The sequence below is a fragment of the Carlito syrichta genome, unplaced genomic scaffold (genome assembly GCF_000164805.1).
Source record: "Carlito syrichta isolate Samal-C Ts95f unplaced genomic scaffold, Tarsius_syrichta-2.0.1 Scaffold312137, whole genome shotgun sequence".
Lineage (NCBI taxonomy): Eukaryota > Metazoa > Chordata > Mammalia > Primates > Tarsiidae > Carlito > Carlito syrichta.
In genome coordinates this window covers 151,971-165,113 of record NW_007256233.1, presented here as the reverse complement: position 1 = coordinate 165,113, position 13,143 = coordinate 151,971, and the positions used below count along the sequence as shown (strand labels likewise).

Below are 13,143 nucleotides of genomic sequence, written 5' to 3'. Positions count from 1 at the left end.
CCAGGTCGAGACTGCGGTGGCCAGGAGCGGCCACTGCACTCTAGTCTGGGCGACAGTGAGACTCCAACTCAAAAAAAAAAAAAGTACCAGTCTACCTTATAGAAATGACCCACAGAAAATGACTGACCTCTTTTTACCTTTGTTTTTGCCACCCATCAACCTACATGGGGAGACATACAAGCCCTTTTGAATACTCTGACTGCAGATAAAAGAAGGCTAGTGTTAGACAAAGCCAGTGAGGAGGCCTGATGCCTCCTTCAGAAAGATCCCAACAGAACCCCTGATCCTGCAGCTGTTACATTCATTAATAGACCTCAGTTGGGACCCCCGTAATGGAAGGTTGGCCTCACCAGATCATTACAGGAAGTGCATCTTGGCAGGGCTGAGGAAGGGAGTACCAAAGCAGAAAAGCTTAGCTAAAATTCAAGAAATTCTCCAAAAAGCATGTGAGGACCCCTCTGAATTTTTGGAATGTATTTACCAGACTCACTGTAATTATACATGCTGATCCAGAAGCCCCCGAGAGTATGAGGATAGTGAATATGACTTTCATTCAACAAAGTGTCCCCAATATCAAAAGACAATTACAAGAACTAGATGGGGCTTTTGGAATGAGCCCTTCCTGGTTGGTGGAAATAGCCTTCATATACAATGCTAGGAAAGCTAGGAAGCTGAAACAAGTCACAATATATGTGGAGACAGTTGGAAAGAACTTGTGCCCAAGAAAGATAAATCAGGCATTGGGAAATAACCAAAAGAAACCTCTCAGTAGTAATCAATATGTCTATTGTAAAAAGGAAGGTAATTGGCGGCATAAGAGTTCCAAATCTAGGCCGGGCTTAGTGGCTCAGCCTGTAATCCCAGCGCTTTTGGAGGCCGAGGTGAATGGATTGCCTGAGCCCGCGGGTTCGAGACCCACCTGGGCAACTTGGCGAGACCTCATCTCTACAATAAATCAAAAAATTAGCCGGGCCTGGTAGCGTGCGCCTGTAGTTCCAGCTACTTGGAAGGCTGAGGCAGAAGGATCGCCGGAGTCCTGCAGGTGAGGCTGCGATGGCCAGGAGTGGCCACTGCACTCCAGTCTGAGCAACAGAGTGAGACTCCAACTAAAAAAAAAAAAAAAAAAGAGTTCCGATTTTAAAAAGCCAGGAAACCAAGAGAAAGAGGATGATGAGAAAGAAAGAGCACACAGGCCAATGGTAGAACAGGACTGCAATTCAGATGACAAATGTGGTACTGGCAGAATGTATTCAGTCCCAAATGCCAAGGTAACTAAAAGTACAAAGAGAACAGTGCCCGTGGCAGGAGTCACTGGTGAAATGCAGCAAAAAGCTTTTCTCCAACCTTTGAAATGTTGGTTGGGGTACCTAGAGCTAAGGCGCAGCTTTCTCGACATGCTAGATTGCCCAATCCTTGTGGTTTGTAAGCTAAATACTGGAGTACGCGTAACTTTTTTCTCCTGATAAGCAACAGCTCCACCTACAGGTTCCACCAGAGCAGACTCTGCAGCTGCAGATACTGCTCAGTAAGAAGAGAAAAAATAGCTTTTTCTGCCTGAGATCTATGAAAGAGTACATAAAACTGTGTAGAAAGAAGGGACGCTAGGTAGAGCTGAAAATGTGCCACTCATGCATGTAGGGATAAAAGAGGGGGCTAAAATACGCCATAAGAAACCATATCCCTTTAAGAAAGAGGCTTTTATAGGGAATGCAGTCTGTGCTACATTTTTAAAGAATGGATTAATCTGACCTTTTAGGTCCCCATATAGCACCCCTACCCTGTGAAAAAGCTGTATTCAAATGAATACCAATTTGTGCAAAATTTGAGAGCTAACAGTGATATTGTTCAGGAGATTCACCCAGCTGTACCCAATGTACTCAAACTTATACTTTACTAACTACTATGCCAGGAATCTATGGGTGGTTATCAGTATTAGTCTTAAAGGATGCTTTCTTCTGCATACCAATTGAAAAAAAGGGCTCAATTGCTGTTTGCTTTTGAATGGCAGGACCCAGAAACAAAGGCTACACTTCCAATATTGTGGAACCATGTTACCTCAGGATTTTTAAAACTCACCCACCATCCTTGGTGAGATATTAGTGAGGAACCTAAGGAATTTACAATTGGATAAAGGGATCTTACTGAAATATGTATATGATTTGCTAAAAGTGAGCCCAGACTATGACATGTTTATCTAATACTGTTCTGGTCTTGAATTATTTGGCATGATGTGGGTATAAAGTATCACTTCAGAAAGCTCAGATTTGCAAACAGGAGGTGACTTATCTTGGGTTCTAAGTAAAGCAAGGAAAATGGAGCCTAATGTCCAACGAAAAACAAGTAATTATAGCCATAAAGTCTCCTGGGAAGAGGAGACAGTTGCAAGGCTTTTTGGGCATGGCAGATCTGGAGTCCTCATTTTGGACTTATAGTCAGACCTCTTTATTAAGCTGTAAAAGGGCTAGACTTGAAGTTTTTACATTGGACTACTGAATGCTAACAGGCATTGGATACCATCAAGGAAAAAGTTAATGTCATCCTCCACTTTGGGGTGCCAGATCCTCAAAAGCCCTTCAGACTTTATGTTCATGAAAAGTTGTAGGACTGAAAATGCTAATTCAAATGCTTGGAGACTTTCCATGACCTATGGCTTATTTCTCCAAACAATTGAAACAGACAACTAGGATACAGTCACCCTGGAATAGCCCATAACTGTTTGCACCTCATCAGACATTGACTCTTTTGGAACAAAAGGCTATTGGCTCACAGGAGGACTGATGGGCAAATATCCAGCCATCCTGTTAGGCAATCCAAATGTTGCCTTAGAAATCACCACAGCTTTGAACCCAGCGGTCTTGCTCTTGGCCTTTGAGTCTGACTGTGGGCCAGAACACAATTGTTCGGAGATTCTTGATGTAATTTATTCCAGCAGATCAGACCTGTCAGATCAATCAATGGCTGCTCCAGACTGGGAACTGTATACCAACAGGAGCAGTTTCATGGAAGATGGCCCATGCTGAGCTGGGCATGCTGTAGTGACTATAGACAGGGTAGTGGAAGCCTGCACCCTATCTGCTGGTACCTCAGCACAGAAAGCTAAATTGGCCACTTTCACCAGGGCCCTAGAGCTGTCTCAAGGAAAGCAGGTGAACATTTACAATAATTCTAAATATGCTTTTATGGTAGTACATGCTCATGGAACTACTTGGGGGGAAAACGGTCTCTTAACCTCAGAAAATAAAGACATTAAACATCCCATGGAAATTTTAGCCTTACTAGACTTTATGACTGTCTTTTGACTGTAATCTCCCATAGAGAATCTTTGTACAGCTACCACATAGCACACCGCCTGGCATTAGTGCTAAACATGTGTTTCTTGGACTGAAATAAGCTCTGATCTTAAATCATTTTCATTTTATCTTGTCTTAAGGCTCCTACTGTCATAAAAATATATTTACTTTTTTTTAAGAAATAAAAGTTTCAGTTTTTGGTCAAGATCTTATGTTCCAAATTACCTAAAATTAAATTACACAGTGCCTTTCAGAAGCACCTTTCCTGCACATTCAAGTAATTAGGATAATTTTTCTGTTTTTTGTAATATTTTTAAATGTTATAAGTATCTGATTAAAAGCATTACTATTTGTCTTATCAGTTATGTGTTATTTCTGTTTGTTTTATTGGTTTTGGGCTGTGGTCATTGTTCCCAATATCAAGTTTCAGTGTTAAGTGCAGGGGTGATTTGCCTGGGATGGCAATCCCTGTTTTCTGTTTATGATCCGATTTTGGTCACTAGAGGGCCCTAAAGATTTCCCAGAGCTCAAAACCTGTTAGGACAAACATTGAAGCACTACACATCAAGTCAAATTTGTGATATAAAAATTACATTCTGTGCTTTAGGGAAAGGATCCAACAATAGAGAGGTGAACAGCTTCCTCTCTTACTTGAACTACTGTAAGATCTTGATACTCACAGTGTGGTTCCCAGAGCTGCAGCAATGGCATCACCTAGGAGCTTATTAGAAATGCAACTTGAGGCCGGGTACAGGGCTCATTTCTGTAATCCCAGCATTTTGGGAGGCCAATGTGGGAGAACTGCTTGAGCCCAGGAATTCGAGACCAAACTAAGCAATGTAGTAAGACCTCTTCTCACAAAAATATACAAAAAAAATTAGCCAGACATGGTGGTGTGTGCCTGTAGTCCCAGCTACTTGGGAGGCTGAGGTGAGAGAATTGCTAGAGCTCAGGAGGTCCAGGCTGCCACAGTAAGCCAAGATTGCTCCACTGCACTCCAACCTGGATGACAGAGCAAGACCCTATCTGTACAAAAAAAATCCAATTTGAAAAGCACTGGTACTGTAAATAGAACACAGCATAATAGAAACAGTAGAGAAAGATAACATGTCATTATTGAAGAAAAGATTTGCAAGAAAAGATTTGCAAGATAAAGGTAAAAATGATACAAAAGATTCACTCAACTGCTGGCAGTGTCTCAAGACTGAGTGTGATTAAGAAGGGCAGTGAATACATAAACATAAAGTTCAGAATGTGGGTAGTTAGGAACACATTTCTTCATTCTAGCGGACCTCACTCCATGTAGACCCGTCACACAGATGCCTACAAAGGTGCCCACTGCTGTCATGGAATAGGCAGGAAGGACTCACCAATCGGTGATATATGAAACTGCTATGCCCAAAGTCCTCTCAGATATTTTTTGAAACCCTGGGATGATGTTGGGGGTGTGTGGAGAATGAATGGGGGCTTTCTTTATCTTAATATGAAGACATCTGGTTACCAGTACTTCTCATAACAAAGACACTAGGGTAGTCAGGGCAGTGTAGAAAGGGTTTGGATGGTTTTGTGCCATAGAGACATCCTGAGAGGCTCAATAACATAGTACTTAAGCATGTAGAGACAGACTACCAGGTTTAAATCCTGGCTCTGCTAGTTGACCTTGGGCAAGTTACTTAACTCTGTGTCTCAGTTCCTTTATCTGTTATATGGGGATAGTAATAGCAACTACCTCATAGGGTTATAGTCAAGACTGCATGAGTTTATACACTTAAGTGCTTAGAATAGCAGTGAAAAATAGTAAGCACTCAATAAATGGAAACAAAAAGACATCTGGATGCCAATATACAGCATAGTGCCTGGCCTATAGTAGGTATCCAGGTGTTTGTGGGATATGCTGCTTGTCTATTTCCCTTCAGCTTCACACACATCCTTAATTGCCTGTTCTATGAAATTGAGATGGGCTCTTTCAATATTTTTTTCTTGCTTACCTGGCACGATGTTCAACTTTTATCTGTAGAAGTGTCTACTGCAAGAAGAAAGGGTTTTCCTTCCTGGCTCCAGTGTGCTCTCTTAGCATATTCCTGCAGGCCCAGCTCCTACAGGTTCCTATAGTGCATAGCAGCTAGCTGCACCCCCACAGGTGTTTTGTAGGTGAGTGAGTCACCTCCCTCTGAAGAACTTTTCCCTGAAAACTAGAAGGTGGATATCCAGCATGTTCTGGTAGTGAAAGACCGGACGACTTTTTGGCCATTTGGTGAGACATGGCTGTGCATTCTCCAACAAGTCTATATCTTATGCAAGGTGGGATATGAGACTTCTTTCTCTGTTTTAGCCCTAGGAATATCTACCCCTACATTCTTTAGAATTCTCTTCATTACTTTATAGCCTCTCTGTTGTGATAGTTAATCATTTGTTATACTAAACTTTCCCCGTACAAATTATCTGGTTTCTGGACTGGGTGTGGTGACTTATGCCTGTAATCCTAGTATGTTGGGAGGCAGAGGTAGATAGGTTGCTTGAGTCCAGGAATTCAGTACCAGCCTGGGCCACATAGCAAGATCTTATCTCTACAAAAAAAATTTTTTTTTTAAATTAGCCAGGCATGGTGGTGTGCGCCTGTAGTCCCAAATACTTGGGAGGCTGAGGCAGAAGGATTGCCAGAGCCCAGGAGATTGAGGCTGTGGTGAACTGTGATCGTGCATCCAGCCTGGGCAACAAAGTGAGACCTGACTCAAAAAACAAAAACTGAATGTTTGAATTTTTTTAAAGCAAATTTCAAGATCATATGTACTACCTTTCAAGCACAGTTTAAAAATGCCTCCAAACAATGGCAAATACTGTTTATGAATATATATAGCAAAAAAAATTTTTTTAAAGAGGAATCTAAGGAATGGACATTTAAAAAAACCCCAAATTTTCTGGTTTCTGTCTCATGATGGAACTCTGATTGACAATAAGTGAATAAATGAAACATGAACATTTCTAGTTGTTCTCGGAATTTTATATGTTGTGTATAAGATTAATGATGCAGATTTTTAAGAAACAGCTTCGTGTTGAACAGATATACTGTTATTTGTGATTAAGTGAAAAATATAAGTAAAGCATGTAGATTGTGGTTCTATTTCTGTTTTAAATTGTGTGGATGTGTGTGGGTTCACATTTATAAATGCATGAAAGAAATTCTGGAATGATATACAGAATTCTCTAGAAAGGGGAGAGGGGCTAAAGGAATGGTGAAGTTGGACTTTCATTTTTGTATTCAATATATTTTTACATTTAAAAATATTCTGGACATTTGCTACTTGCATAACTTTAGTAATATTTTTAAATTTTGTGACTTTTCTTGGTAATTTTAAGTTTTAGTATTAGGGGGAAACAAAACCTTGTAGGAGTAAAGGGAGGGGAAGTAACAATTGTTGAGAACTATTATATGCTGGACATTTTCTATAGACTCTCTCATTTAATCATGAGAATAACTAGGTAAGAGGGACATTGCTCTATTTTACGAATGAGAAAACTGGAACTCAGAGAGATTATGCAATTCCTTAAGTTCATGTAGTTAGAATTTTGACTTAGTCTTTTTGGAGTCCAGAGCCCACACTTTTCCCAATATGCCAACTTTTCTCAAAGTGGGGCATGGCCTGGATCTTCTAGAGAACCATCTTTAAAAAGCACTTTTAGGACTTTTCCATTTTGCTTTGTGTTTATGCTAGTGCTGTTAGCAAGTCCAATACTACCTTAATTGTCCCGAACCAATTAGAAAAGAACAGAGTGGAACTTCATAATGCATTATACCAAAAGAAGACCAAATTATATCACTGCGGGTCAATCAGAAAAAGGTGGGAACAAACACTTCTCATTCTGTATTTGGTAGTACACACACATTAAACTCAAACTCTGCGTCTGGAGCATCAGTGCTATATTCATGTTTGGAATGGTGATTTTAGTTTCAGCCAAATATTAACTACTGTATTACATTGAATGTTGTTATATTTAAATCTTATTGGCTCTGTAGTTGTGTTATTTAAGTTATGCATTTATTTTGGTTTTATAATTGCAAATGAGAAATGTGCACAAGGGGTTTATGCCTGGTTTTATGTTTGTATAGCAAGTTACAATAAAATAACTTAAAAGTCAACTTTGAGGGTGAAGAGAATATTTTCTTGTGAAGGGGCCATGCATTACTCAAATGTGAAAGATTGCCATTATATCACATTGCTTCTCTAGACATAGAAAAGGACATTTTTTTAAAAAGACTATAATCACATCACAGATATGATGACTGGCTTTTGGAACGAAAATCTAGATGTATAATCTAACTGGTACAGACTTTGGGGAAAGCAAGATGTAGCGTTTTAACTCAAGGGCACAACTGGGGAGAAACTAAAGGAAAGATTCCTGGGCAGATCCTCCCAGGCCTCTCAGGGACCACTCCTGGTGACATGGAGAGTCCCAACTGTGCAGAACAACATTTAAGCACACGTATATTCCTGGTAACCCTCCCTAGCCAGTGTCCTAGTATTAGAACAATATAAAGTTTTAGGGTACAAACAGCAAGTTTCTAGCAAATATCTGTGTGATTCAGTAGCCATTCTACTATGAGAAAGTAGGTCTTCAGCAGGACGACAATTTGGGATTCAATGAAGCAAAATCTCCCAGCTTGTACCTGCTGGGCACAAGTGGAGTGTTAGTCTTAATGTACAATAAAAACAGCCAGGTCCACACAGCCCTAAATTGTGGATTTAAATAATTTGGCTCAGGGCCACTGAAATAGGATGATTGTCATGTTTATGGACTGAGTATTAAGTTCTGGGAGCCAGCAGCCACATCAGCAGATGTGGGGTGTGCTCTGCCTTTGGATAAAATTCAAGGCTTTTAATTATGGATAAAGTCACCTATTTCCTGATTTATGCAGAACACTTGGGAAATGTCAATTATATATTTAACCATCACATCAAGATAGCTGTTTAATCCACCATTAAGATAATGGAACAGCTTTCTACCTAAAAGAACAAAATGTTTTTACCAAAGTCCCAGACTGGCACAGGTCATTTCCCTATCCCCTCCCCTAGCCTACAACAATTACCCAGGCCACCTGTTGCTTCTCTGCACTGCTAAGTGTTCCCCACCTTCCCCTTTGGAGCCTGAATCCCCCCCCCTTTTTTTTTTGAGTCTGAGTCTTACTCTGTTGCCCAGACTGGAGTGCAGTCTCATGCTCACCACCATCGCAGCCTCTACCTATGGAGCTCAGACAATCCTTCTGCCTCAGCCTTCTAAGTAGCTGTAACTACAGGCACGTGCCACCACACCAAGCTATTTATTTATTTATTTATTCATTCATTCATTCATTTTAGAGAAGAGGTCTTGCCAAGTTGCCCAGGCTGGTCTCGAACCCCCAGGTTCAGGCAATCCTCTTGCCCCTGCCTCCCAAAGTGCTGGGATTACAGGTGTGAGCTACCGCACCCAACTGAATCACTTAATGCCTCCCACAGGATGCCTGGCATACATGGACACATGAATGGAAATTTGCTAAGGAAAGCAGTGGCATTGTCTGTCTCGGTGCCACAACAGATCTCAGACCTATCCTTGTGTATTTTAACCCGACATCACTTTTTAAATGTCGGAGGACTGGAGCTTCCCAGATAATGTGATTTTCCTGTGGCCCAAACTGCCTTAGGGAAAGCACCAAGACTAAGCCAATAGGCAATTGCCAGGTCTTTGGTTGGTTGGTTAGTTGGTTGGTTAATTTATTGGTTGGTTGGTTTCTTGAGTTGATGTCTTACTCTGTCATCCAGACTGAGTGCAGTGACACAATCATGGCTCACTACAACCTTGACCTCCTGGGCTCAGGCAATCCTTCCACCTCAGCCTCCTTAGCAACTAGGACTACAGGCACACATTACCATGCCCTGCTTGCTTGCTTATTTATTTATTTTGTAGAGACAAGGTCTCTATGTTGCCTAGACTGGTCATGAATTCCTGAACTCAAGCAATCCTGCTTCCTTATCCTCCCAAAGTACTGGGATTACAGGTATGTGCCACTGTGCCCAGCCTCAGTTCCCTTTCTTTATGATCACCAGCAGTACCTTTTCACAAACCCCTGCATTTTGCTGTCCCACCTTCTCTACCATACCCTATGGTATGAGGAAGGCTCTGCCATACCCAGGATCAAACTTCACATGGGACTTTTGAAGTTTGGTCCTGGGTATGGCAGAGCCTTCCTCATGAACCTCTGCTTCCTCCACCTGCCCCTCCCTCCCTCCTTTCTTGTAGGAGGGCTGCTGCTGCAGGGACAATTGAATCAGGAAGTTGGAAAGGAGATAGACCTTTATTTCAAAGCTTCATGTAAAAACATTTTTGAGTTGGTGGAGTTGCCAAAAGTTGTAGTAAAGCCTTAGTAGGTAGACCTTCAAAAAATGCCGAAAGGGAGTCCTAAAATTTCCATGGTGAATTTTTCTGAAAAACGTTACAGAAACATATAAAATGGCAAACTTTTGTCTTTATCTTGATAAGATAAATAGGTTGATTTAAATGCAAAAGAGATTATTCAGATTTTTTTTCTTCTGTGTATTTCTATAAGCCCAGTACATTGGTGTACTATATTGGAATCCCTAAACAATTGCCTATGGGGACCAGGTAGTAAATTCAGAAGCATAGAGGCTCTTCCGCTTCAACCAGCTCCTACATGTGTATCTGGAACCATTGTTGCCAAGTGTGATTTTTCAAGAAAAGCTTTAAAATCAAATTTCTATGTGTATATATACAAATATGTGCATGTGAAATCTGTGTTTTTTGTTTTGTTTTGTTTTGTTTTTTTGAGTTAGAGTCTCACCCTGTCGCCCAGACTGGAATGCAGTGGCCGCTCCCAGCCACCGCAACCTCGACCTGCTGGGCTCCGGTGACCCTTCTGCCTCAGCCTTCCATAAATCTGTGTTTTTAAATATTGACTCAATTTTCTAAAAAGCAGACAAAAAAAAAAACTTACATTTAGGGAGTCTGTTTGGGGTAAAGCCAAAAAAAGATGACACTGGAAAAGAGTCATAAGTCAAGTAATAAATACCAGTTCATTCAAGGGCTGCTGTAAAATAAATTCTCTCCAGTCCAAAGGCAGTTACAATCTCCATAGATAGGCTGGCAGATCACAGTCTAAATTCTCTCTGATTTAATTTGTATGGTTCAATCTCCTTCATCCTTATTTGTTTATTTTTATTTTTACTTTTTTGTTTAAGAGTTTGACTATGTTGCCCAGGCTGGAGTGCAGTGGCAATTCACAGGTGCACTACAACCTCCAGCTCCTGGCCTGAAACAATCCTCCCACCTTAGCCTCCTGAGTTGGTGGGGATACAGGCAGGCACTACTATGCTGGGCTCTGCTTCCCTTTTTAAAGGTCACACTGAAGTTTCACTTTTCAGTATCCACAGGGCTGAATTTGCTCCGGAAATTTACAACTTACCTGACCAGAACCCAGTTGATCAAGTCTGTCTTTTTCTCTAAGAATGTATACATTTGTTGTTCAGACAGTTTAGCAGGTTGGACAAAAGGGAAGACAGATAAATAATAGGGACTTTATCCAAACTCTAGCTGGAAATTTTCTAACCTGTTGTCGCTAGAAAAGGAAACTCAGATCAGAGTTGCACCAGTGTGGAATGACGATCCTCCAGGTGGCAAATTACTAATGATCCTGTTAAAGTGGGGTTCCTTCCTGAAATTTCTTGGAGATCATGTTAAACCTACGCCGTTTCCTTGTAGAAAATCAGAAATCAATTGGAAATTCTTACCTGAAGAGATAGTGATTCCTGCCCCACCTTATTCCTGCCAGCAAGAATTTGGGAGGCACCCCACTTCCATGGGAGATTTAGGTGGCTGGCGCCCACACTTACCTTCTGAGGTGCGTAGGGCCACACAGACAGCCAAGGCTGTGATGACGAGTCTTGTCTGCTGCATTCCTGCCTGCCCTATTGGCTCTGACAGCACCGCAGGTGAGGCTGTACGATCAGGAAATGAGGTTAAAGGTGTCCTTGGATTCTGAGAAAGAGCATGGAGGAGTAAGACAGGTGGCCCCGCCCTGGGAGGTGCTCAGGGTGTCGATTTCTCATGTTTCTTTTTTAAAGACCAATCTCCTCCCCAACTTGAGAAGCTCCTGACTGGGGGTTGAGGACATCAGTGATGATCTGGCAACTGGTGGGGTCATTGTGAGTTGGAAGTGTGCATCAGAATAATTCAGGAACCATTAAAAATAGCAATCTACATGAATCTCCCTGTCAGAATTCTGGGGTAGGAGACCAGTTATTTGAATTTATAAAAGTTCTAGCCGGGCTCGGTGGCTCAGCCTGTAATCCCGTGCCTTTGGGAGGCTGAGGTGAGTGGATTGCCTGAGCCCGCGGGTTTGAGACCCGCCTGGGCAGCGAGATCTCATCTCTACAATAAATCAAAAAATCAGCCAGGCATGGTAGCGCATGCCTGTAATTCCGGCTACTCGGAAGGCTGAGGCGGAAGCATCACCGGAGCCCAGCAGGTCGAGGCAGCGGTGGCCAGGAGCGGCCACTGCACTCCAGTCTGGGCGACAGAGTGAGACTCCAGCTCAAAAAAAAATTTTTTTTAAAACTACAGGTGATTCTGGTGGGCATTTCTGTTGAGAACCATTGCATAAAGGAATCAGCGTTTTTAAGTAGCTTGTTGAAACCACGAGTTTCCGAGGACAAGGGTAACAAGTCATAAAAAGAAATTATGTCTGATATGGAAAAATCAGACTCCATGTTGGGCTTGGTTCACAGCCAGATGGTTTCCAGTGAAACTTTATAGCTTATTTAGGAGAAAGGTGGAAAAGGTAGAGGGCAGTGCCTTGTAAAAGAGAGCCCCAGAGCAGGTGTGAGGAGGCGTAAGTTCTAGTCCAACTTTGCTGCCAATCAGTTTTGTGAATAAAACCGTGAGGTAGGGTGAAAACCATTGGATTCTCATTCTGCCTCTTCTACTATTTGTATAACCCCAGAAGATGTACTTAACTTTTTTGTGAATAACAGGCAGGATGACCACAAAGTCATGCTATGCTTCCTCTAGAACTGTATGGTCCTATGTGGTAGCCACTAGTTCACATGTGGCTCTTGATCACGTGAAATGTGACTAGTTCAAATTCAGATGCACTATAGGTGTAAAATACTGAATTGTGAAGAGGGAGTACGAAGAAATAATATAAAGTATCTTGTTAATAATTTTATATTGATTGCATGTTATCGATTACACGATATTTTGGACATATTAGGCTAAATACAATGTATTATTAAAATTAATTTTATCTGTTTCTTTTTACATTTTTAAATTACTGATATGGTCTGAATGCTTTTGTTCTTTTCAAAGTCATGTTGAAACTTGTGGGGCCTAATGGGAGGTGTGTTGGTCATGATGGTTCCACCTTCATGAATAGCACCCTCATGAATGCTGCTATAAGAAGGGCTTGCGAGAGTGGGATGAGTTTTTCTGCCAGGTGAAGATCCAATGTTCCTTCCTCCAAAGGACGCAGCAGTGAGGTGTCACCTTGCAACCAGTGACTGAACTTGCTGGTGCCTTAATCTGGAATTTCCTAGCCCCAGAACTGTGAGAGAATAAATTTATGGTCTTTATAAGCTACCCAGTCCCAGGTATTCTGTTATAGCAGCTCAAAAGAGTAAGACAATTATATATGTAATTTAAACCCAGAACATATTATTTTAAATTTTTTTAATTTTTATTTGAGGCTCAAGGAGTACATGTTTAGGTTTGTTACATGAGTATATTGTGTGATGATGAAGTTTGGGCATCTATTTTTTTTTTTTTTTGAGTTGGAGTCTCACTCTGTCGCCCAGACTGGAGTGCAGTG

At 41.4% G+C, this 13,143-nt stretch overlaps 1 protein-coding gene across 2 annotated transcripts in view; it reads right to left on the bottom strand.

Moving 5' to 3' along the window:
- The window catches only part of CCL28 (C-C motif chemokine ligand 28), a 53,642-nt gene extending 42,339 nt beyond the window's left edge, over positions 1 to 11,303 (bottom strand). For both annotated transcript variants that reach the window (XR_002482628.1, XM_008069603.2), the window contains exon 1: positions 11,171 to 11,303. Coding sequence is in view for 1 of the 2 variants with exons in the window: in XM_008069603.2 (XP_008067794.1) it covers positions 11,171 to 11,234 (64 nt within the window). In the remaining variant the exon portion in view is untranslated. The remainder of the gene's footprint in view (positions 1 to 11,170) is intronic.
- Between the last annotated feature and the right edge of the window lie 1,840 nt (positions 11,304 to 13,143).